Source organism: Aphidius gifuensis, linkage group LG2, assembly GCF_014905175.1.
Source record: "Aphidius gifuensis isolate YNYX2018 linkage group LG2, ASM1490517v1, whole genome shotgun sequence".
Lineage (NCBI taxonomy): Eukaryota > Metazoa > Arthropoda > Insecta > Hymenoptera > Braconidae > Aphidius > Aphidius gifuensis.
This window is the reverse complement of record NC_057789.1, coordinates 18167263-18195010: the sequence shown is the minus strand read 5'-3', so window position 1 is coordinate 18195010 and position 27748 is coordinate 18167263. Positions and strand designations below refer to the sequence as shown.

Here is a 27748-nt window from a genome sequence, read left to right as displayed (position 1 = left end):
AGCTGGCGGAATCCCCAACAGCACTTAAGTCGACCTTTTTAAGAATTTTGATTTTAAAAAGAATTTTAATATTTTCTTCTATTTCTAGGGAAAAAAAACTATTAACCATTAGTTCCAAGTAAGTTTACAGATTCAAAATTTTGTTTTTTTTGGATAGTGACAGCTGACGCGATCCCTAATAGCACTTGAGTTAAATTTTTGTAAAATCTTTATTTTGAATAGAATTTCAATATTTTTTTTCTATTTCTAAGGAAAAAATAATTTTGAACAAGGTTTTCACGGAAGTTTACAGATTGAATATTTTAAATTTCTGCTGGCAGGATTCCCAATAGCACTTAATTCGACCTTTTTCAAAATCTTGATTTTAAAAAGATATTTGATATTTTATTCTATTTCTAGAGAAAAAAACATTATTAAACATGAGTTCCAAGTAAGTTTACAGATTTGAAATTCTGTTTTTTTAGCTTGCGACAGCTGACGTGACCCCTAATAGCACTCGAGTCGAACTTTATCAAAATCTTCATTTCGAAAAGAATTCTATTTCTATTTCTATTTCTATTTCTAGTTCCAAAATTATTTCAAACATGGTATTCACGAAATTTTACAGATTCAAAATTCTGTTTCCTTGGCTGGCGACTGCTCTCGTGACCCCAAATAGCACTTGAGTCGAATTTTATCAAAATCTTGATTTCGAACAGAATTTTAATATTTTTTTTCTATTTCTAGGGAAAAAAGTATTTCGGACATGATTTCCACAAAGGTGTACAGATTCAAAATTATAATTTTTCGGCTACTGACAGCTGGCGGGATCACTAATAGCACTTGAGTTGAGCTTTTTCAAAATCGTGATTTTGAAAAGAATTTTGATATTTTTTTTCTATTTCTAGGAAAACAATTATTTCGAACATGGTTTCCACGAAAGTTTACAGATTTGAAATTCTGTTTTTTGGCGGGCGACTGCTGACGTGACCCCCAATAGCACTTGGGTCGAACTTCTTCAAAATCTTGATTTTGAAAAGAATTTTAATATTTTTTTTCTGTATCTAGGGAAAAAATTTTTTCGAACATGGTTTTCACGAAAATTTACAGATTGAAAATTCTAGTTTTTTTGACTAGGACAGCTGGCGTGACCCCCAAGAGCATTTGAGGTTTTTTTTATTTCGAAATCTTAATTTTAAAATAAATTTTATTAATTTTTTTTTATTTCTAGTGAAAAAATTATTTTGAACATAGTTTTCACAAAAGTTTACAGATTGAATAATCTGATTTTTCCGCTAGTGACAGCTTATAGCACTTAGTAGAACTTTGTCAAAATCTTAATTTTGAAAAGAATTTCAATATTTTTTGGGCAGGTAAAAAAACGACTCCCAAAACCTGTTTTCTCGTGGATCGGATACCATTTATCAGCACGCCGCTCACTACATCTATTACTACTCTACTAGCGAGGTTTTTCCAGTTGAGTTGATGTCTTCGCCGTCCGAATATGATGATTTGTTGTTGGTAGCAGTGCATATCCATAGAGTTTGCAGGTCCTCAACCCAATAGAGATGACTGGATCTTTTGTATATATTTCATCATTTCTATTTTATTTCTATTCGATAGTGTTACATATGGCACTAACCATTCAACTTTTGCAATTTTTAAATCAAATTTAACTTCTTTTTGAGAAGTTGCAACATCCCTCACGATTGAAATTAAATCAGAGCGAGATCGTACCAGAATAATTTCATGTTTATCGTTAACAATAATTTTTTGATAGTCTTCAGCAAAGTCAAAAAACATTTTCAATGGTATGCATAAATCAAAATAACTATTTTCATCTGTTAACATCATCTGCTCAAGTCCGTCCAAACTATCCAGCATTTTCTTTATTCTTTCTCGAATTAATTGATAAATGATTTTTTTTTTGTTGTTGTAATCCCAACATTTTTGGATTTATTAACTAAAACCCTATTTAACTCATGACGCAGTTCTTCAAATAAAAAACCATTATTAACTAGTAAAATACCAATTGGTACATCATTATTTTCTTTTTTACATAATTTTCCGCTTATATGTAGCTCTTACATGGCATAATGATAAAATCTTGGTTTTGTATTGATATTCTAATTTCATCACTATTCTCAAAGCTTGATGATCCAAATGTTTGATGTGCATGCAGCTCATAACTGGATATATCATTGTTGAAATGAACTGGTGCGTTGATATCAAGTATAACACCCATTTTGACGTGCAAGACAATTGAGACAAGTTATATTTACCCAATTGAAGTTCCAAGTCCAGAATTTTTTACTTTCATCCCTAGACTTTTTAGGTATGTTCTGAGTTGTTAATCTCTTCACTGCTCGATTGAGACTGGTTGGTGATGTCCATGATTCGCTGTTTTTATATGAAAATCCTCTCTTTATTGTGCGAAGATGAAACTCAATCCCCATCACTATGATTTAACATGTAGAGTGATTGTAATTGTTTCACCACGAAAATTAACAGCTCGACCTGCTTGATCAACAATTTTTAGTTGTATGTAATCTATTGACTTCACAGTAACTGGTAAATAAATAGAAATTGATACTTCTATAATTTCATAACCAGGTGATATAGCAGGAAAAAAAACTGTGTATTGTATGTACTTTTTGGTTGTTACAAGAAGCCCCAGTTACGCTCTTTACGCAAACTATTGACTTGAATTATATTTACTGGTAGATCTGACTCATGTGTTTTACCAGCTTCCGATAATTTCGATGTAAATCCAAGTAAAGGTTCTAGTGATCTTGGTCTAGTGAAATCAATTATTTTATCGCTTTGGATATATGTATGCAGAGTATTATTGTTGCAGCTTAACTTGATAGAATGTATTTTCAAGCTTTGAATAAGATCATCTATTTCGTAGCTGCCAGTTGGTATTGTAATTGATTCAGAATGACCATTAGCCTAAATAAATTTAATTTGATTATTATGGTTATCAATATTTGGTATTGAATTAAATGTTAAAAAAGAAATAAGTGCTAATGAATAATGTTTTCCTCTTGTTAATTGAATTGGAGGAAAATATTGAGTTTCAAGCACTGATGATGTACCACTTAATGTTAAAGTAAATGTATCGTGCATGTTAAAAGTTCATTAAAGACTGATGTTAAATTATTATATTCAAGTCTTTTATAGTTTTTCAGCAAGGAATGCAAGACATAAATGGCCACAATTGAATGTATTCCAATCTTGATATCGTTCATGGTTGAAATTCATGCTACCAACATCAAGGTAACTGACAAGATCTTTTGGTGGTTGTAAATTACCAAAACTATCAAAATATATTGCTAAATTGTTGTTTATATGGAACCCAATGTGTTCCAGGATTTTGTTTATCATCTAAATTAACAACTCCTGATTCTCGTCTCCAAGAACCATCTCGAGCCATACATTCCGCATGAAAACACCACGAAAATTTTCATTTTTAATTGATTAGCAAATTTGATAATATCACCGTCAGTCAAGGCTCTCTGTGGTAGCATCACATCTAGTTTTTTGGAGCTAAATAGAATCCCATTCCGCTTTTAAATGGTGCTAAATGAAGTCCTTTCCCAATAGCAATTGATTCCATTTGTTTATTATGTCTTACAGTTTCTTGTAATTGATTTTTACTTGATTTTACTGCATTAATTGCCTTAACAACACCTGATGCTCCACCAACTAGTCCACCTAATGCTGTTGTGGCTGAAAGTATTGGAATTAATAGTGGTAATGCACCGCCACTTATACTTTTAGCAACTGGTACCACTCTTGGCATCATTTACCACTAACATTTTTAATTGCTCCTCTTGCTCCTTTTAATGCTGCTTTAATTGCTATTGATTGAACATTGGATCCCTTACTTGCTTCTTTAGCAGCTTGTACAATTTTCATGAATGATACTTTTTTCTTGAGGTTTTTTCTTTTATTTTTCTTGCTCTTCTTGCTTTTTTTCTTTTCATTAGAATTATTTCTATTTTTTATCAGTTTTTTAATTTTTTTTAATTTTCCACCAGTTGTTTTTCGTTTTTTAACACAATTTTTTTTATTCACACAACCCATACCAAATCTTGATTTGATTTTCATTGTTCCAGTTACAAGTGCAGCTGCAGCTCTTTCACCTAGACTTGAATCCTTGGCAAAAATTCGTTTTGAAGCTTCACGCGCTAAAATATTGTCAGCTAGGTTCCTGGCTTTAATATCTTTCCGATTTTTCGAATATGCGATATCGTGATTTTTACAAGCTTCGTCTAGAGGATTTATTCCTCGATCTCCTCTTGCCAAACGTTTCTCTAGCTTAGTTCCAGGTCCACAAAAAGAATATCCAGGTAGATGTAACTCGATAGGTAGTTAATAATAAATAATTTAATAAATAATTTTATTTAATATTCCTTTTCCAAAACGTTTTTTATTTTTCTTATTATTTTTATTATTTGTATGCTCTATCATGGTTGATGATTGACTGATTTTTTCTATATAAAACAGTTGACTTTATACTTTTTTAATTAGTGTTGATCAAGATGGAGTACAAGAAGCAAGCTCTCAAATTACCAGTGATAAACTTTGATATAATTACAGCAAAAAGTGGTGAGGGTTTAATTCAGAAAAGACATGGAGACTTATTGCTAAATACGATACGTTGTGCTATAATTGGTGGAAGTCAAAAAATGAATTGACGCATAGAAGGACGTCGGAGTTAATTTGATGAAACTTAGAAAAAGTAAGAAGCCCTGTGGTCTAGTAGTCAAGGCGTTTGCCCGGAAAGCAAAAGACCCGGGTTCGATTCCCGGCGGGGGAACTTCGTTATTTTTTTTAAGTTTCTGGTTTTTTTCAAATTGTGGTAAAACCAACGCATGAGTTTAATTGTTAATCCAAATGGTTTACGTTTTGCTAATATTTATATTTATAGTAAATCATTATACCAACTAAAATATCGAATTTAGAAAATCTATTGGAACCACTTGAAAATATAAATTATCATAAATTTTCAAGCAATGATCAAGTAATTCTTGTTGAAGAAGCAAAACCAAACTCATTGTTTATATTTGATGATGTTGCAACTGAAAATCAACAGCCAATAAGGGATTATTTTTCAATGGGACGTCATTGTAATGTTGATTCGTTTTATTTGTGTCAATCGTATGCTCGAATTCCAAAGCATTTGATTCGCGATAATATTAATTTCTTAGTTGTGTTCCCTTGTGATCAGCTAAATCTCAAACATATTTGGCAGGATCATGCAAATATTGATATGGAGTATAATAAATTTCTTCGGATATGTATCAAGTGTTGGGAAGAGAAATATTGTTTCCTATGTATTGACAAAGATCGCAATATAAATGATGGAAGATACAGAAAAAATTTTGATTGTTTTATAAATATAAATAACGATACAATTTGTTAAAAAAATATTAGTTCATGTTTAAATCCTGTCTCAAGAAGGAACCACTGTCAAAAGAAGCAAAATTTCTTGAAGAAATAGAAAAAGTTAGAGACGTAATAAAGAAGAAGCATCAATCATTAAAATTAGGGAAAGAAAGCATATCTGAAACTGCTAACGAGTACTTAAAACCAGTCATCGGCCCACTTGAGAATATAGCTGCTAAAATAACACCGATAATAAACAATAAAAAAAGCAAAATTAGTAAAGACAACACATATGATTCTGAGAGAGAAGAAGACAGTATCATTTCTGATAGAACGCATTCGAGTAATTCTGGAAATATAAGCACAGAACAAAATCTCAGTTCTGATGAGGAAACAGAGGCTTTGTATGATACTATTGAAGATCTGCAACTGATAGAGCAAGAGGCTGATGAAACAGGTCTTAACAACTCAATATTTAAATAAAATAGATACTTTACAATGGGATTTATCCCATAAGATTATTTTTTATAATCTTTATTATGGGGTTAAAAGAAAAAACAGTGGAGAATATAAAATTGGAAATGCTGAATTACTATTCGAAAATAATAATATGATTGTTGCTGATGAAACGTATGAAATAACCCAAGGACTACTGGAATTATTATTTATGAAATCCCCAGAAAAAACCAAAGTCACTCAAATTGATGAAAAAAATTATGCTCAAATTCTTCTCAACACAAATGCACATTTAAGATATCATAATTCTAAAAATACAGTGAAAAATTCAGCATCACAAAAGTGTATTACATTCATATTGCCTCACATGAAGAGTACACAACATCATGGTTCTGGTTTACTACCAACAAATATGATAATTTAAAGCAAAAATCAATCTAAAGTTAATTATGTTTATTGGGATAATCCGAATGAGCTTGTTGATCGTTTAGGATTGCTAGTTGCTTCACGAACAGCTGGCAATCCAAGTCACGATAATGGAATCATGTCAATCATGTCATTGAAGAACTAAGAGATGCAAACATTATACATTAACATTAGTTGAAATTCAGTCATTATACGGATGTCAATGAAACATGACTGAATTTATGAGAAACGTAGTACGAAAGCTTCATGCACCGGCTCGCCGAAATTTTCCAAGACGTAAAGTTGATATTCGAGATAAGGATGAAACTTGGCAAGCTGATCTTGTTGACATGATTGATCATCTGTAAATTCTGGATATAAATATATCTTGATTATTATTGATATTTTTTCAAAGTTCAGTTGGGCTGTTGAACTCAAAAGCAAAACTGGAAGAGAAGTATCAGCTGCAATGGATTTAATATTTAAGAAAGGACGAGTTTTTAAAAATCTACATGTGGATCAAGAAACAGAATTTTATAATTCCATTTTTCAAGCGATGTTAGAAAAATATAATGTTCATGTGAATGTATTCAACTTTCACCCATATGAAAGCATCAATAGTTGAGAGATTTAATAGATTTAAATAATTGTACTTTGAATTCAGGTTACAAGGTACTTATAAATGGGTTAAAATATTACCAAAATTAATTGAACAATATAATAATACAAAACATCGTACAATCAAAATGGCACCAGCAAAAGTTGTTGGTGACAATATAAAAATTTTAAAGCATTCTGTATTTAAAAATTTCAATCAATATTATCAGAAAAATAAATTAAAATTAAATGATCATGTTAGAATAAGTGAATATAGACATGTCCTTGAGAAAAATTATAAACCCAATTGGACAACGGAAATATCTGAAATTATAAAAATAAATAACACATCTCCAGTAACATCCTGACGTCTATTCAATCGAGAAAATTATTAAAAAGAAAGGAAATAAAATATATGTGAAATATCTGGGATTTGATAATTCACACAACCAGTGGCTGGATCAGACAGCTTTGTAGTAAATAAATAAATAAATAAAAACTTAATTCAATAAATAAAATCTTTCTTATTTCAATCATATTACATTGTTTTATTCATTTAATTTTATTTCTAAGTTCGTTTGCATAACCCCAAGGCGGAGTATAATTTTTACCTTCAATAAGTTCTTTTTTATCATCATTCCAACTTAAAGCTATTTTTTCTGTGGTAATTGTATAAAGTTGATGATTTCCAGAGCGGATTAAATTTTGTTTTCTAGATATTTGAACATGATTTTCAACACAATTTTTATAGTCTTCAAAAGTAATCGTTTTCATCGATGATTTTTTTACTCCTTTTTTTATGAAGTTAGCTTTTTTATGAAGTTTTACATTATTGATACAAGTCTCATCTTCAACTAGAGATGAATATGCTTCCGAACATAACCCAACAAATTCCTTCATGATTTTCCCATTGCATTCATCCTTCATTATTATGGTACTTTTTTATTTTTTTTGGGGAATGTTATATCGATTATTTAGAGGGTTATCAGATGCATCAAAATTATTACATTCTTTACGAATTAACTCATAGATATCTGCTGTAGAAATCTCGAAAAATGCACTATCAGTATCCATATATACAAAATTAATATTATCTTTCAATTCCTTTTTTATATAATTATAAAATGGACATTTCAACTTTCGGACATAAAGTGAAAATTAGGTTTTGATAGCTCACATTTTTGATAGCTTTTCAAAGCTCTTGCTCCACCTCGACCACCATATCTTGATACTAATTTAATTATTCTTTGAGTGTATCTGTCGTTCTGGTGCCAAAAATTCATCATTAAGCTCTACTGGATAGTCCCAATCTGTTTTCGAAATATAGCCCCACTCAGCATCATCCCCAATAGATTGTAATGAAGTTATATCTAAGTTCTCAACCCACTGAAAATTACCTGCCATTGCATAATCATATAAATTGTTAACATCAAAGTACATTAATTATAAATCTCTAATATTAGGATTGTATTCTTTCATATACTTATCGTTTGCAATGACATGACGATGTGAACATTGTGATATAACCCCCTCAATAAACGATAATTTATCAGCATCTATTAATGATTCCAACTCAATCTCTGTATATTTTAGCATTGCGTTAAAACTCAACCCTGGGAGAGTGTTATAATGAGCTAAGTCATAGGTTTTCAGACAAAAATATCTAAAATTTTTAAATATATATGCTAAAAGAAGAACATATCTGTACGGAAATATTAATGTGAGTATTCTCCCAGATTTTTGAATTTAAATACTCTCCATACATTGCAAGCATGAGCATAATCATCATCACTCTCATGCTCTTCATTAAGTTAAGATAAATCAAGTTTTAAGGGCAATTGTTCTTCACTGAATTTTTCCCAACAATCGATATAATCCTATGGATATACACCATTTGAAATACATTTTTTTGTTATTAATCTAAATTCTTCGAAATTTGCACAATAACTACGATTTATATTTTTATCATTATCGTCTAATTCATTTGCTAGTGTACTTATTGAGCTAGCCATGAATTTGTAGGAATTAGTAGGAACACGTTTAGTGAAGCTTATGTAACTTTCTTTATTTGAAACCGAAAGATCAATATCACCTGGAAATTGTTTTTTCAATACTTTAATTATGAAATGGCTATCATAATTACTGAGACCATGAAACACCGCAGCTATTATGCAAGATGTCTGATAATTAAGGTTGCATTTAAAATAATAAATTTTTATTTTCAAATAAATAATTTAAAAAATAAAAAAAAAATCGGAGAAAAATTGAAATATTTGAAAAATTTATAAAAATTAATTAGAGTAATTATGATACGCAACATAAACGGCCCCCTTATACACCCCACTGAGATGACAGTGATCACGTGCCTCAATTTTTTCCGCTGTAAACATATTTTTACATATATGTCACTTTGTTGCATTAAAAAATTGCAAAAAATCTTCATCAAAAGTAAAAATCATCGGTTCGATATTTTCTAGTATATTATCAACATTGTGTGTGACATGTTCTTTAATAAATTCATTCATTCTGTGACTACAGCTCACTTTTCCTCACTTTACTATTTTACATTTAATTTAATTTCAAATAATAATTTCAAACAAAGACACGAAATTTATTTTTAATATTTAAAAATAATAAAACAATTTATTTAACAAGTAGACTATTTAACATGATAATTCAACAAGACACAATATATATATATTACTGGTTGTGAGGTGGCATAGCCACATCACCAATACAACTTTATAAATATAGTTCGGACACACCGTTTGGCGTGGTGGCTAAAACACCTCACTGACTACGTCACATGACATGTCAGTGTGGTGGGAGACATCAAATATTTCTATCTCGCTACAATTAATTTAATGTAATTTTTGTCTGTTTTTAATTTAAATTTAGAGAGCGTTTATACATAAGAACATTTAACATAATATGCTACACTGTTTGGAATATGTTTTTGTTTAATTGTTTTTCTCAACGAATTATTAGAATTATCTGTCACTTTTTCTAATATACTTTCCAGGTCAGCATAAAGCTGGTATTTGTAATTTTTAAAGTTTAAAAAATTGTTTTTTTTTGTTGGCATCACCATTGCATATTGGTTTTTCTCTCTACATGGCGAATTGTGAGAGTTGATTGATTTTTGAGAATGGAAATATAATAAACAACGATCACATATAAATTTTTTACCATTATATGCTGAAACTTGGGCACTAATTAACCTAGATAAATTTTTAATGTAGGCAAAGTGATTGTTTGAGAATTCTTCACCAAGTTTTCTTTTATTTGTAATATTATTAAAATAATATTCATCATAATCTTCACCATCCTATCTTCTTCCATCATCTCCTTCTTCATCTGCTGATTCAGATAGATACATCATTAATACTTAAATGATCGAACAATCCAATACATTCATTTTCAAATTCTTATTTTTTTTGAATTTTTTGATTTAATACCAACTCATTGGAAATGTTATTCCATCTATATTTAAATCATTCTTGTATTTTTTATATGAGGTGACCCTGTTTAGATGTGCATGGCAGCTAACACACTCCAAATAAAGCAATATCTTTATATGAGTGAATCTTTATAATTCAAAACTTTTACAACTGATTTTCTTTTATAATCTTTTTCAATAAAAGTTGATGAACCACCACGTTAAAGTACATAGTCGAATATATTTATTTCCAAATGTAAAATTTCATGCAAAATCCAGCCTGAACCACGGATTTTTTTCTCTCCTAGATCAGCCTGAAGTATCCCGAAGTTATTTGATAAATTTGATATTCAAGATATGAATACATCAAGAATACATCAAGATTTGATAATTGCAATATTTCCATACATCCATGACTAAAATATTTTGTCTCAATTTCTATTTCTTCTTGTTACAATTTTGGCTTGTAATTTTCAATTTGTTAAAGTAACTTAATTCTTGAGAAAAAAAAAAAAAAAAAAACCAGAAACTTAGAAAAAGTAATGAAGTTCGGAATCGAACCCGGGTCTTTTGCTTTCCGGGCAAACGCCTTGAAACGGTCTACCACAAGGCTTCTTATTTTTTCTAAGTTTCATCAAGTTAACTTCGACGTCTTTCTATGCGTCAATCCATTTTTTCAGGTTGTTTTTTAATCGCAATACCGGGCGACGTTTTGGAGTCACAAACGCATGTTAAATAAAAAAATTATAGCGCCCCCTCACTAAAATCTTTTCACTTTACTGATGCGTCATAAGTCAACATCGCTTTTGCATCTTCAAGAAATGAATCTAAATTTTTATGTAATATATTGTGACGTACTCGCTTTTGCAATTACGATTTTCACAATGTAATTCAATATTTCAAATATAAATTAAAATTTCAACATTTTGTCAAATTAATAAATTCTTTTCTTTTCATTTTGCTGAAACATACAATATTGTGAGTCCGTTGAACCAAAGCTAAATAAAGTCAGCAATAATTAATTGCTGATTATTATGAGAACCGTTTATAATTATTGGATTTTCCTACCACAAAATATTATTGTTACGAGTTCTATAAAAACCTACGTATTTTCGGAAACAATTGCTCTCGTGAATTAGTTAATTATAAAGGTAACATCTACCTTTCTTTCGGCATATATTTTAAATCATGTAATTTATACAATAAATAAATAGTTTTACTTTAATTTGTGTTGTTAAATTAATTAACATTTACGCCATTTTTATTATCAAGTGATTATCATCAAGACATTTTCCATCTACAAGGTCGACCATCTAGATTGACAACGCCTTAAAAACCTTTTTTAAATTCACCTCTAACATCTTTAAAAATAAACTACGCACATTTACCTCTTATCCTGTTACCCGGTTGGGAATAACTAAATAGAGGACTTTAAAATATTGTCTACTGACTTGTTTATTTTATTATAAAAAAATAAAATTAAACCTGTCACGTAACAATATTAATAATCATCTCAGTTCACATTCGGTTTTTAAAAGAACTTTCTAAGTCACTCCGTTCGATTCTTGCATCAGCATGGTTTGGTGTATTGTAGACTCATCAAATATACGGCCTTTTTTTTGCAAATGCTCTAATTTACATTTCTAAGTAGTCAACAATGGAACTGTTGCACCAGTCGTTTTCTTTCTGGATCCTGTGAGACCACCCAATGATCTATTGAAACGTCTTATGTAATCTTGAATTTCAGAAATGTTCCAAAGCGTTCGGATTTTCTTTAAGCTGAGCATATGCTCGAGAGAATTTTTTTTTCAGGTGAATCTAGTCTATCAATTTTAAATATTATTGAACAAAAAATTTATCTGTAAAATAAACAAAAAACAAAAAAGATCAAAATATAATGAAATAATTTTAAAAAATGTAAACAAGTTTTTCTGCATATTCGAACTCAAATGATGAAAAATATTGTTATAAAAACTTAAAATTTAAACTCACCTTTTTATATAAGAAAAAAATACAATAAACACTCTTGAGAATCGCTGAAGACAAACTTTAAATTTTTTTTTCGAAAAATAAACGACCGAAAAATTTGAAAAAAATATCTTAGAGTCTACAGATGAAGCGTCGTCGATTAAAACATTGCCGGACTTGATTGGTCAATATTTGGAATTGGGCCATGTCCAAAAATGGGAATATTAAATCTAATAAGGCCCAAAAAGTAAAAAAAAATATCATATCTGTTTTTGGAAAAAAAAAAAACCTAAATTTGTTTCAACATCGACTAATTCGGTTTAGCGGTTCAAAAAATATTGTAAAAAAACAGTTTGTGACACTACATATCGTTGAATAAAAAAAAAAAACAACCGAAAAATTTGAAAAAAATATCTCAGAGTCTACAGATGAAGCGTCCTCGAGTAAAACATTGCCGGAATTGATCGGTCAATATTTGGAATTGGGCCATGTCCAAAAATGGGCATATTAATTCTAATAAGGCCCAAAAAGTATAAAAAAAAATATCATGTCTGTTTTTGGAAAAAAAAAAAAACCTAAATTTGTTTCAACATCAACTAATTCGGTTCAGCGGTTCAAAAGATATCGCGAAAAAACAATTAGTGACACTACATATCGTTGAATAAAAAAAAAAATAAACGACGGAAAAATTAAAAAAAAATATCGTAGAGTCTACAGATGAAGCGTCGTCTCATTACCGGAATTGATCCGTCAATATTTGGAATTGGGCCATGTCCAAAAATGGGCATATTAAATCCAATAAGGCCCTAAAATTGGAAATAAATATGATCATTGCTTTTGGCCAAAAAAAATAAAGAAAATGATCATCTCACAAGCCATTTCGATTCAGGACTCTCAAAATAACAAAAAGTCACAGAAAAGCGAAAACATACGTGTCCTACGGAACACCAAAAAAATATAAAATTATATTTTATCAATTTTTTTTTTTTTTCATAATGCAAACATTTTCCACTAGATCCACCTCGAGCAACACCATCGAATTTTCTTATTGGATAAAACGAAAAAATGGTGCTATATTACAGTTTCTGGTTTTTTTTTTCAAAAAAAACTTTTGTTCTCTCGAGTGGAAAAATTCTCAATCCACCTGATTTTCTTTCGAAAAATTTTTTTTCGTTTCAACCAGCATCCTTGCCTGCAACCTTATTCTTAAATTCAATCTTTTCGTTTAACTTCTAATCATGGTTCCACGTCCAAGTATTTATTGAATTTAGTAAACGAAGTAAGTACATATTTTTTTTTTCTTTTTAATTTTCTATTCAATTTTCTTTTTGCAATTTATAATTCATCCATTTTTCTTTACTGTTTTTCCCAATGGTACGTGCACTAATGAAATAATTAATTGAAATAATTTTCATTAGTGCACGTGCTTATACACTGATCTTTTTATTTTAGTTTTCTATTAACTTAACTTAAATTTATTCTTCCTCATTCATTTATTTTTCAATTAATTAATAGAAAAAGAAATAATAAGACCGAGAGGAATCTTGATATAGGGCCCGAGAGATCACTTCACAGAAGGAGACTGCAGATAAGCGCAGAAGTGACTTTTTGTTATTTCGAGATAAAATGTAAAGTTCTGAAGTTCTAATTGGCTTCTGAGATGCTCATTTTATTTAATTGTTTTGCCCAAAAGCAATCGTCTCTTTTATTTTCAATTTTGGGTTTTAGATTTAATATTTTCTTTTTTCAACAGGGCCCAATTTCAAATATTGACCGATTAATTCCGGCAATGTTTTAATCGACGACGCTTAATCCGTAGACTCTACGATATTTTTTTCAAATTTTTCGGTCGTTTATTTTTTTTTTTATTCAACGATATGTAGTGTCCCAAACTGTTTTTTTACAATATTTTTTGAACCGCTAAACCGAATTAGTCGATTATAAAACAAATTCAAGATTTCTCGGTCTTATTATTTCTTTTTCTATTAATTAATTGAAAAATGAATGAATGAGGAAGAATAAATTTAAGTTAAGTTAATAGAAAACTAAAATAAAAAGATCAGTGTATAAGCACGTGCACTAATGAAAATTATTCCAATTAATTATTTCATTAGTGCACGTGCCATTGGGAAAAACAGTAAAGAAAAATGGATGAATTATAAATTGCAAAAAGAAAATTGAAATTTTTCGGTTGTTTTTTTTTTTTTTATTCGACGATATGTAGTGGCACAAACTGTTTTTTTACAATATTTTTTGAACCGCTAAACCGAATTAGTCGATGTTAAAACAAATTTAGGTTTTTTTTTTTCCAGAAAAAGACATGATATATGACAATACTATTTAAAAAAAAATGAATTGACTCATAGAAGAACGTCGGAGTTAACCCGATATACACGACACAAAACTAACCTCTATTCAACTTCAACTCTTGACGAATTTATTGAAGTATACTTTATTATTATCGTGGAGATAATAAAATTTTATTTTTGTATTGATTCTATAAAACAATCAACCTTTTTCCTTCAAAAAAAAAAAAAAATATAGTCAAGTCCCCCAAGGTGTACCCTAAGGTATCCGTAGAATTTTTTTTTTTTTCTTTGTTGTTTGATTTGTTTTTTCATTTTAATGTTGTTTATTTCTGTTGTTTAATGAAAGAAAAAATAAACGACCAAAGAACTTCAAAAAAATATCGTAGAGTATACAGATGAAGCGTCGTCGATTGAATAATAATTCAATAGCAATTGAATAATAATTGAATAATAATTCTATTGGCAATAGCCGGATCCGATCCGTCAATATTTGAAATTGGGTACTGTCGAAAAATGGCACTATTACATCTGATAAGGCCCAAAAATTAAAAATAAACATGATGATGACACTACATTTTGTTTAATAAAAGAAAAAATAAACGACCAAAGAACTTTGAAAAAATATCGTAGAGTCTACAGATGAAGCGTCGTCGATTGAATCATTGCCGGATCCGGTCCGTCAATATTTGAAATTGGGTACTGTCGAAAAATGGCACTATCACATCTGATAAGGGCCAAAGATTTAAAATAAATATGATCATTGCTTTTGGGAAAAACATGGGACCTAATGGGCTTCATAGAAGCCAATTCGATTCATAACTTTTATTTTTATCGCGAAATAACAAAAAGTCACACGAAAAGTGAAAACATAAGTGTCCTACGGAACACTAACAAAATTATGCGATGGATACTTGCGATGAGTCCAGAACAATCTTGCAATCTTATAAAAGAAATGTCAACATGCTATGCAATCTCACGATTTTATTAATATTTATTGGTCACAACTAACGAATAATAATTGGGTATATTTTATTTGAAAAATCTTGAAAAATAATAATAAAAAAATGCGATAGTAGACCATTACATGATATGTTGAGGAGAAGGGTTTTGACAGGTTTGAAGAAACATCATAAAGTGCCAGGAAAAAAGATAGATCGATTTATAGCTTGCAAAAATGAAATAACAAATACAGTAATTACGAGATAACAATCACACAAATATCTTAACATCACTCAATATCACAAACATCTTTCTCTTATCATTTTCCATTATGTGAAACGCATGAAATTAATCTGGGAAACCTAGTTGACATTATTCTCCATATTGGCATACTTTCATATATTCCAGACGAACTCATTGACCAATTTGTAAAAATAGTCATCATTTAAGCTGTACTATTATTTTCTCATCCAATAGTTTAATTATAATAGAACTTTTTACATACGTTAATGAAATAATTTATTATTTTTTGTTGTGTACAGTTGTGTACAGTGCTGTGTAGTGGTGTGGGTTAATAGAATCATTTTATAAAGAAAGATGTCTAAAGACTTTATCAATCATCACTTTATCATTCACTTTATTCCAGCACGTTTTTCATCTTTCATCTTTTATGAAAGACGTATTTGTCTTTTAAATTTTTCACTTAATGATCTAAGTTTAGAAATCGCTGTTTGAATCACCTTCTCACCTTTCTTTATTCGAGAGCCGAATATTTTTTACTTTAAATTTTAACCAATTTTCAATTTGTTCTGTTGTTCGAATTATTGCAAATGCTTGCTCCATAATTTGAATAAATTTGAGACACTGTTCAGAACCCATTTCTAGTTTTTTTTAGATACTCGCATTATCAAAAACAATATGAAACTGAATCTCTCTCAGGCTTTATATAGCACAAGATTTGTTCAGTAGAAATTAAAAATTTTCTGGAAAGATGAAAAAAGATCTGTTCAGATCAAAAAGATGTTCTGGAGAAATCGAAAAAGTTCAAAGCAGATTTATCTGAAAAATCAAGAATTTTCAATTTATCGATATCTTTCAAAATAATTATCAAGATTCCGAGAATAATCCAGATTATGGAAAAATCCGACGTAATATTTGAGAATATTCGAAAACATTGTAGAACATTTTTTACTATAAAAAGAGTGCCTGTGACACTTATGTTTTCGCTTTTCTGTGACTTTTTGTTATTTCGAGATAAAACGTGAAGACCTGAATCGAATTGACTTGTGAGATGCTCATTTTCTTTATTTTTTTTAGCCAAAAGCAATCGTCATATTTATTTCCAATTTTGAGGCCTTGATAGATTTAATACGCCCGTTGTTGGACATGGCCCAATTCCAAATATTGACCGATCAATTTCAGCAATGTTTTAATCGACGACGTTCATCTGTAGACTCTACGATATTTTTTTCAAATTTTTCGGTCGTTTATTTTTTTTTTTTTACAACGATATGTAGTGTCACAAACCGTTTTTTTACAATATTTTTCAAACCGCTGAACCGAATTAGTCGATGTTAAAACAAATTTAGGTTTTTTTTTTTTCCAAAAACAGACATGATATTTTTTCAAACTTTTTGAGCCTTATTAGATTTAATATGCCCATTTTTGGACATGGCCCATTTCTAAATATTGACCGATCAATTCCGGCAATGTTTTAAATGACGACGCTTTATCTGCAGACTCTACGATATTTTTTTCAAATTTTTCGGTCGTTTTATTTTTTTTTTATTCAACGATATGCAGTGTTACAAACTGTTTTTTTACAATATTTTTGTTAACAGCAAGAAAAAAAATAAAAAATCCTACGGAACACTTAGGGTGCACCTTGGGAAACTTGACTATCTTTTTTTTTTGTTTGTATTTAATAATTAGTTCCAGATGTTTTTTTAATTATCTGATATGGTCCTTCGAATGGTAAATTTAACGCATTTGTTTTCTTATTTGAAACACATCCTGTACGTAGCCAAACAAATCTTGTGGATTCGTCATTCTATCATATTGTTCTTTAGCTCTTTTTTTACTTTTACGCATTTTGCTTTCTATCAACGTTTTATTAATCTTCGTTCAGCTGGAATATGTTTCGATGTGTTACAGTACAGATTGGCTAGATGAATCTTCGTGTCCCAATTGTCCGCATTTTCATTCGAAAAATGGCGTAAATAATCTTTCAAGACTTCTTTCTAAACTGCAATTGCTTTGAGGATCGATGGAAGCTTGTTGTTGTTATATGTTTAAAACCAAGTGATTTTTAAAAATTTTTCATTAGATCACTTGTAGGGTTCGTTCCTCTGTCAGTTAATATATTACGAGGTACTCCGAAGTAACTCATATAATAATTTAAAAAGTTGTCTATGACGGTAGCTGTGTAAAGTATATTGGAATACTAACAAAATATTTAGTTAAACAATCTTGTAATGTAAGGACATATTTGTAACCTTGATTTGTTAGAGGAAACGGTCTACAAATATCCATTGCAATTTTATCATTGAAATTTTTTGGAATATCAGTTATAATCATAGGCTCTATTCTAGTAGGATGTCGGTTGACCTTATTTCTTTGACAAATGCGGTCAAACATGCGGTTTTTAACATAATTGTCTACATCTTTACGTAGAGTTTTCCAAAAATAATTTTCAGAAATTCTATAATATCTATGATAGAAGTTTTCGCAATTTTTTATTAATTTATTATTAACAAAAGAAGATTGTTGATAAATTTTTAAGACGAATTGTTAAGAAAACTAAAAACAAATCATGGATGCGATTTTTTGCCAGAATACTTAAAATTGAAAAATCTATTTAATTGAAAAATAACAATTTACGATTGTTAGATATTTGTTAATTAACGAAAAAACTAATTTAACGTTTTTTTAGATTTCGTATAACTCTTGAAAAATTGAACTTAAAAACTTCAATTTAGTCTCAAATTGTTAGTTTTTCGAATAGCGAGAACCACACTCTCTTGATAAAAATCGCACCGAGCCCAAATTAATAAGTTATTAACAATTAATTATAACAATAAGTACTATGCAGCATCTATCTTATCATGGAAAAATAACCATAAAGGATTGACTTTAACGGTTTGTTCGTAAACAGTGTGGCTCTCAGAAATTTAATTAAGAATTTTTTGAGCTTTATAAAATTTTTCTACGTTGATTTGTTCAAAAGTTTTTCAATGCCTAGATTGTTAATTCGGTTTTTTATATTTTTTTAGAACGACTCGCGTCGTAATAACTGCAAACCTTCTTTACCTTGCTCGCTCGATCGGTAAAATCGGTATTTATGTAACAACATAATTTGAAAAAAAAAAAAATATTGAGGTTTGACACTTTAAATTTTGTTGTGTTATTGTTGTGTTAATAAATTGACCAGTCATTTCATTGGTCGTCATTTACATACTCACACACTCACAAAAAAAAAAAAAAATCATTTTTAAATATTAATTTGTTTAATTTTATATTTTTACTGTATTAAAGAAATCGAAATTTGTACATAATCAACAATAACAACGTTTTTTTAATTTGTTAACTAAAATTTTGTAGTAACCAATTTTTTTTTTCAAATCATTATTGAAGTATGATTCCTACAATCTGTATTTATTGGTTTAGAAGCTCACGACTTTCTTTTCAAAAATGAAAAATAAAATTATTGAAATTAACAATATTTATGAATAAATATTAACAGCTGTTTGAGGTGACTTGCAAACATTAATAAACAATTTTTTATAATTTTTTCCCACTTTGCCCACGTTTTTTTCTTCAAATATAAGAAAATAATTATTAATAATTGTTTATTAACAATTACATGGCATCTCAAAAAAAAATATTATCAAATGATTCGTTTTTATTCTTAGAAGAAAAGTCGTAGGTTAATTTGTATTAATAATAACAGATTTTGTCCTTGAGTGAAAAATAATGAAAATTAGTGTTCCGTAGGACACTTATGTTTTCACTTTTCGTGTGACTTTTTGTTATTTCGCGATAAAAATAAAAGTTATGAATCGAATTGGCTTCTATGAAGCCCATTAGGTTCCATTTTTTTTCCCAAAAGCAATCATCGTATTTATTTTCAATTTTTGCCCCTTATCAGTTGTGATAGTGCCATTTTTCTACAGGGCTTAATTTCAAATATTGACGGATCGGATCCGGCAATGATTCAATCGACGACGTTTCATCTGTAGACTCTACGATATTTTTTTGAAGTTTTTTGGTCGTTTATTTTTTTTTTTATTAAACAAAATGTAGTGTCAGAATTTGTTTTTGCAAGAAATTTTTTGAACCGCCGAACCGAATTAGTTGATGTTAAATGAAATTCATGTTTTTTTTTTCCAAAAGCAATCATCGTATTTATTTTTAATTTTTGGGCCTTATTAGATTTAATATTTCCATTTTTCGATAGGGCCCAATCTCTTCATCTGTAGACTTTACGTTATTTTTTTGAAATTTTTCGGTCGTTTATTTTTTTTTATTAAACAACAGAAATGAACACCATTAGAAAATAAAACAAAACGAAAAAAAAAGTCATTTATTTTACAACAAAATGAAAAAACAAATCAAACAACAAAAAAAAAAATAAAAAATCCTACGGAACACTCAGGGTGCACCTTGGGGGACTTGACTATATCTTTTTCCCACTCTGCTATTATAAGCCCACATTTTTTTCTTCAAATATAAGAAAATAATTATTTGTAAAGGATTATTTTTTGGAGGTGTCATGCAATTGTTTATTTACAATTACATGGCACCTCGAAAAAAAATATTATCAAATGTCAAGTTTATATTCTTAGAAGAAAAGTCGTTTTAATTTGTATTAATAATAACAGATTTTGTCCTTGAGTGGAAAATAATGAAAAAAATTGTTTGACGAAAATGTTCATTAACAATTGCTTGGCACCTTGGATAATAAATAATGGTGAATAGTTTTGTTATTTATTCTTAGAAAGAAAGTCGTGAGCTCATTTGAATCAATCAAAGCAGTATTCGTACTTCAAGATTATTTAAAAAAAAATAGTTTACTCCAGAATTTAAATTTACAATTTGTTATTGTTATTTAGGATCAAATTCTGATTTTAGTAGTACAAATTTTAGTAGTGCCTTTTTTTCAAAAAAAATTCAGGAAAACAATCGAAAATATTCAATGCAAAAGCATGCATCTGCATATGATCATTTTTAACCGAGTTAAAATTTACTAAGTCTTACGCCAAATTATTTTGAATCTCTTTTTTTTTTGTATAAAAAATTTCATTAATTGTTTTTTGTCATATCATTGACAGTTGATCAACGAAAACGGCCGCTTGCAGCCGTCAACAACACTAGTAATATAAAATTTAATAAATCTATTAAATATTTGATTTTAGAGCTGTAGGGACCACAAAGACTTTCGCCGAAGTTTTGAAAATTTTCAATTTTCAACCGGGAACAAATTCGTTACCAAAATTTTTTTTTTTTCTTCTTTTTTTTCGATAATAGTTCACTTTTTCTTGTTACCACTCTTTTGAGAAATCCTTTTTTTTTTTCGCTGCCACCAAAACATGTGATACCTTATTCTATAATTCAAATAAAACGTCATGACTGATTAAACGTCAATAACTGATTAAAAACAAATTTTTTTACCAATTTTAAAATAATCTAATTTTAGAATAATCTAATAATGGTTTCTTGTAGAGAAAAAAAAAATAAAAATAAATGATATCTGGGCAAATTTTGGTTCTTTCCATATTTCGAGGGTAGAAGCTTTAAAAATTGAATTTTAATCATCGCAGTTTTCCTATCTTTCCATCCTTGAATATAGGGAAAAACAAAATTCATCAAGATATCATTTATTTTTATTTTTAATTTCTCTACAAGAAACCATTATTAAATTTTTCTATTTTTAAAATTCGTAAAAAAATTTTTTTTTAATCAGTTATAAAAAAAGTAGTAATTATTCTCGGCCCATTCTCAAATTTTTATGGGTGACTTGTTTTTACCTCGAGATGATATGGGAAAAATTTTAGAATTTTAAACCTGGTCTAATTTGAGAAATACTCGATAGTAGGAAAAAAAAAATTATTTTATGGTGTAAAAATGGTGGAAAAAAATCTACAGATGGTGTAGCTAAAAGAACAACAGAATTTGGTATCACTACTATCAGTTCTTTTAACAACGAAATTGTCGATATCACTAATCTTTTTAAAGAATATATTGATATCACAATCTTACCTGTAAAACGAGAAGCATCTGTCAACTCGTCAGTAGCTCATCATATAGAAACTACTGGTCATCCAGTGTCAGATCGTCCCCGTCGTGGAACAAGGTATTTGTCGTCCATCCAGAACTTTTATTCGAGTCCAATTCACAGGGTAATTAAGAAATCTGGAGGATGGCGTCCCTGTGGATTATCGCAGACTGAATGCACAAACAGTACCTGACCGATATACAATTCCACATATACATGACTTTGCAGAGCATCTAAACAATCAAAAAGATTACAACAATTGATTTAGTTCGTGCATATCATCGAATTCCAATGGCTAAAGAGGAATACAAAAAACTGCTGTCAGCACACTAATAGATCTACTGGAATGTAGACACATGCCGTTTGGACTTTTGTAATGCAAGTCAAACATTTCAACAACATATGGGATCCATTTTCAGAGATCTTGACTTTGCTCACTGTGACCAGGAATTGCATCAGAAACACCAGAGCATCTCCAAATATTGTCACGTTTGAGACAATACAACTTAACGTCAACAAGTGTCAATTTGCTCAAACAGTACTATTCCTGGGATATAAGGTAAATAAAAATGGTTGTCGACCTCCAGACGATCGGGTGTCAGCTATCAATGAATACAAGTTACCAGAGACCATTTTGTGAACTTCGCAAATTCTTGGGACTGATAAATTATTATCGTCGTTGTATTCCGCATGCAGCACAACTTCAATGACTCTTAATGACTTTTTAACAAACATCAAGAAAAATGACAAAAGAAAAGTATCTTGGACATATTTTTATAAAAGCATTTCACGACTGCAAGAGAAGTTTATCAGAAGCAACAATATTAACTCACCCCAGTATGAATCTACTACTTGCTTTAATAACTGACGCATCTGACGTAGCTGTTGGAGCAACACTTGAACAACAAAGAAATAGGAACCACTCGGATTTTTCTCTCGGAAACTGTCTAAGACTGAGAAAAATTACAATGTGTATGACCGAGAATTGTTGGCAATCTATGAAGCTATCAAGCACTATACTGGATTCTCGTCAATTCATAGTGGAAGCTGGTTACAAAGCTTTTAAACAGAAGCCTGAAAAAGCATCACCAAGACAATTGAGACATCGCTCAATTTACAACTGAAATTATGGATATAGCTGGTGATGAAAACATAGTTGCAGATGCATTATCTCGTCTTAATGACAAACAGCTCAAGTTTCTGGTTTTTTTCAACTCTGAACTTGAAAACATTCTCGAAGGAAATAACTCCTTAAAACTGCAATTGGTACGATACGAACCAAACAATTTATTGTGATATTTCAACTGGACATATCCGACCTTATGTACCAGGGAATTTACGAAAACAAATTTTCAACTCAATACATGGCCTTTCACATCCAAGTGGTAGTGGAAGCAACTCTTCAACAAACTCGTAACAAATATGTTATTAATGAGTATCAAAAACAATCGATTTTTGAATGTTCAAGATTTCTTCCATGGTATAAAACAAAAAAGACAACACAATTTTACTCTTACTTTATTGGAGACCAAGGCTTTTGAGAAATTGAACGTTTTGACGTGTTAGCTTCCTGACTGTCTGATGACGACTGATGGGTTTTTGGCATGTTAATTTCTTTATGCTGCCAACTATTTTCTTTTGAAAGACAATACCCATTATTTTATACTCTTTACGTGTAGTCTTATTGTTATGACTTCTCCTCGAAAATTCATTAAATCTCCGTCTTGATCAACAATTTTCAGCTGAAGATGGTGTATTGCTCGGACGGCGACTGGTGGATAAATTATATGTGACGGCACTTCTATAATCTTATATCCAGGTGGAACACCAGGAAAAAGTTCATGAACTTGTTGATTATTTAAATATGCACCTGTACATTTAACATATGACATGCATATTACATTCAACACGTAGAGCATTAACTTTCAATATTGTCACTGGTAAATCAGATTTATGAGTCACATTAGGTTCCTTGAGGTGAAAATCCTAATAATCTTCCAAAAAGTGGCAGTTTTTGCTGGTTTAAGTGCTGTTGGAGCATTAAGTGGGGGTGCTGCTAGTATAACGAAAGCAATAAATGGTGCTAGTGCTGCCAAACGACAAATGGTGAAAAACCGCCTATTTACGATGGCAATGGTAGAATACGTGGCATCCGTATTTTTCCTCGCCCTCCTGCTTTTTTAACAGCATCGTGTGCACATTTAATTGGGTCTTTGCCTGATATAATAAATTCTCTCGATGCATTTATAATTTTTCTGAATAATTTTGACTTCTATTTCTTGATTTTCTTAAGACCCATACCTAATTTTGCTTTTGCTTTCATTGTGTTAGCTGTACCCCAAGCAGCTGCTTTTTCACCTATGGAAGAATCTTTTGCAAGCACACGTTTCCAAGCTCTCTCAACAAGGTCTCTATCGGCTTGATTTCTGACGCTGATATTATCTCGATTTTCAGAATAAGCAATATCGTGCTGTTTATGCAGCGTCTAATAGATTTATACCAGGATCACCTCGAGCTAACCTTTCCGATAATTTAGTACCTGGTCCGGAACGTGAAGTTCAATTGGCAGTTTATTGATTAAAGTATCTATGAGACCTTTACCTCTTTTTTTCCGACGTCTGTGCACAAGCATAGTGTTGTGATAAATGAAATCAAAGCTAAAAAAAGCCTGGTATTCATAGAAAAATATTCAGTCGTGAACATCGATTTTGCGAAGCAGAATGTTAAGTTGCCAGTAGTTAATTTTGATAATGTTGTTCAACAAAGTTCAAATAAAAAAAAAATATAGTCAAGTCCCCAAGGTGCACACTAAGTGTTCTGTAGGATTTTTCATTTTTTTTTTTGTTGTTCGATTTGTTTTTTCATTTTGTTGTAGAATAAATGACTATTTTCTTGTTTTGTTTTATTTTCTAATGTTGTTCATTTCTGTTGTTCAATAAAAAAAAAAATAAATCGGAGAGTCTACAGAGGAAGCGTCATCGATTGAATCATTGCCGGATCCGATCAGTCAATATTTGAAATTGGGCCCTGTAGAAAAATGGCACAACTAATAAAGGCCAAAAATTGAAAATAAATACGATGATTGCCAATTCGATCCATAACTTTCATCTTTATCGCGAAATAACAAAAAGTCACACGAAAAGTCCTACGGAACACTAAAATTAAAAAACGACATGGGAAGCTTTTACCTGTGTGCAAGGAATTTTTTGTGGTCCATCTAATTGTGGTAAAACACATGCCCTCCTAGCTATAATTACTCATCCAAATGGGCTACGATTTGAAAATGTATATGTTTATTCAAAATCTTTAAATCAACCAAAATATCAGTCCTTAGACAAATTACTTGAATCAACGAAATGTATCGGCTATTATCCATTTAATGAAAATTAAAATGTAATTGAACCTCAAGCTGCTCATCCAAATTCATTAATGATTTTCCATGATGTTACGTGTGAAAAACAAGACAATATCCGGGCTTTCTTTGGTATGGTCGTCATCAAAATGTTGAATGTTTTTATCTTTCTCAAACTTATGCAAGTATACCAAAACATTTAGTACGAGATAATGCAAATTTTCTTGTACTTTTTCGATGAGATGAAATGAATTTAAAACATATTTATAATGATCACGTGAGTCACAAAAAAAAAAAAAAAAAAAAAAAAAAAAAAATCGTTCAAACATTTTTTGACTTGCCAAGACTTGATTCGACTTAAATTGACTTGACTTGTCAAAGAACCTCCGCCGTCCTTCAATACATCACATGTTATATACTCAATTTCAAAATTTATGTCTAGCTTGTTGGGATAGTGATAAACATGGATTCGTTGTTGCCGACAAGGATAATGAAATCAACAATGGCCGATATCGGAAAGGATATGACTGTTGACTTTTGTTACTATAAATTTAGAAGAACTTCTGAAATGAAAATAGTTATGTAGTAAGTGTGAGAGCATCAACATGACGAGTAAAATGTTAGATAAAGAAAAATCGTGTAAAATTTTGTAATCTGTATCAGATTACAAAAGCTAGCGATGCAATATGCCGTAAACATAAAATGTTAAAAACGAATCAAGACGCTTCGGAAAAATATGCAAGTGATATTTAAACCTTTGGAAAAATTAGTGAATCAAAAAACAACAACAAGTGATATAAAAAACGAAGTAAAGAATGAACTTGACAAAAGAAAGAAGAACAAACAAAAGAGGAAGATGATGATGATAATGATGTTTTGCGGATCACGATTTGATAAGTTTGATGAGGATTCTTGATAAAATGTTATGTCACTTGATCAAACATCTTCTCCCAATCATAAAGTTGCATGATGATAATTTTATTATCGCTTATATATAAAATAGTGATTACGTTCATTAGAATAATCCAAATGAACTTATTGATCGTCTTCGATTATTATTGGCTTCCCAAGCAGCCGGTAATCCGAACCATACTAATGAAATCGTTTCCATAATTGAAGAACTGAGAGAAGCTGGCATTATCTATTAATTTATATGCATATGACGTTTAAGCTCAGTTGCTCATCAGCTGTCAAGATGAGTATAGATATTTTTGGACGAATATCAAAAAATAAAAGTTACATTACAAAGTGTTCGAGGTCCTCCAGGTGATGGTTTCAAACGAACATCAGATGGACATTATGATATAAATGATAAACGATTGTGTAATGTTGCTGATCCGGTAGCAATTTACTTCAGACTCAATTTCAAGAATTTATTAATAATTATCGTCTTGAATTTGAAACAACACAAAGTCTTTCACTCCAGAATATAGAATCCATTCAGACATTGGAGTCCAGATTAACTTCATCGAATAGAGCGTTTGAGAATTTCAAACGAACTTTTGAAAAATTACTCAATGAAGCACTGAAATTAGAGATGCAAAAACTAAATTTTGAAAAATCACTCAACACATTGAGCACTGAAATTGGCAATTTAGAAATTAAAATAATAAATAAACTAACAATCTTAGATAATCGTATCAGAACACTTAAAAATCGTTCAAATGGATCATAAAAAAGCAGTAGTTGCTCATGAGCTACACAGCCCCGCTCGGAGAAATTATACTCGCCGTCATGTTGATATTAGAGGATTGGATGAAACTTGGCAAGCTAGTTGAAATGCAAGCTTATACATCTGTTTATCGAAACTATAAATATTTGCTCACAATTATTGATGTATTTTCTAAATTTGCATAGGCTATACCAATAAAATCAAAAACTGGAGAAGATGTTACAGCAGCAATGAAATCTGTACATGATGAAGAACGTATTCCAAAAAATTAACATGTTGACCAAGGAAAAGAATAAATGTGTACTCAATATACAGCAATCTTAAAGCATCAATTGTTGAACGTTACAATAGAACTCTGAAAAATAAAATGTGGGAAAAATTTACTTATCAAGGACTTAACAAGTAGTTAGGAATTTTATCGAGTCTGCTTGAAAATTATAATACCTCAAAACACAGAACAATAAAAATAAAACCAATAGATATAAATAAGACACATGAAAAGCATCTACTGAAAAATGTTTATAAAAATTTCAAAGTAAATCGAAATATTATAAATAAATTTAAAGTTGGTGATAACGTTTGAATTAGTAAATACGAAAATGTTTTTGAGAAAGGATATACACCAAACTTTACAACAGAAATTTTCACAATCAAGTAAAAAATACGGATCCAGTGACTTATAAGCTTATAAGATTATGAAGATCATCCAATAGAAGGAGGATTCTATGAAAAAGAATTGACAAAAGTCCAAAAATCCCGACATTTCTTTAATCAAAAAAGTAGTGAAAAAACGTGGTAATAAATTATATGTAAAATGGTTAGGTTTTGATGACTCGCACAATAAATGATATCAGACCTGTAAATAAAATATATATTATAATTTTGGAAAAAATAAAAAATCATAAAAATATGTTTATTGTCTTTTTATTTTATAAACCCCATGGCATCAGGTATCAGGTATTTG

At 30.0% G+C, this 27748-nt stretch overlaps 1 protein-coding gene across 1 annotated transcript; it reads left to right on the top strand.

Moving 5' to 3' along the window:
• The first annotated feature begins 6464 nt into the window (after positions 1–6464).
• Positions 6465–27056, top strand: LOC122850443. Its single transcript, XM_044149593.1, has 4 exons — positions 6465–6598; positions 6655–6792; positions 6899–6998; positions 26970–27056. Exons 1-4 carry the CDS (start codon positions 6465–6467, stop codon positions 27054–27056), a joined length of 459 nt encoding a protein of 152 aa, XP_044005528.1.
• Positions 27057–27748: the final 692 nt, after the last annotated feature.

Excerpts from the sequence above, each read along its gene's own strand:
- LOC122850443 (XM_044149593.1), top strand. The coding sequence starts at position 6,465 with ATGACTGAATTTATGAGAAACGTAGTACGAAAGCTTCATGCACCGGCT. Across the intron at positions 6,599-6,654 it reads GTTGACATGATTGATCATCT|TTGGGCTGTTGAACTCAAAA; the intron begins GTAAATTCTGGA and ends TTCAAAGTTCAG. Across the intron at positions 6,793-6,898 it reads AATTCCATTTTTCAAGCGAT|GTTACAAGGTACTTATAAAT; the intron begins GTTAGAAAAATA and ends CTTTGAATTCAG.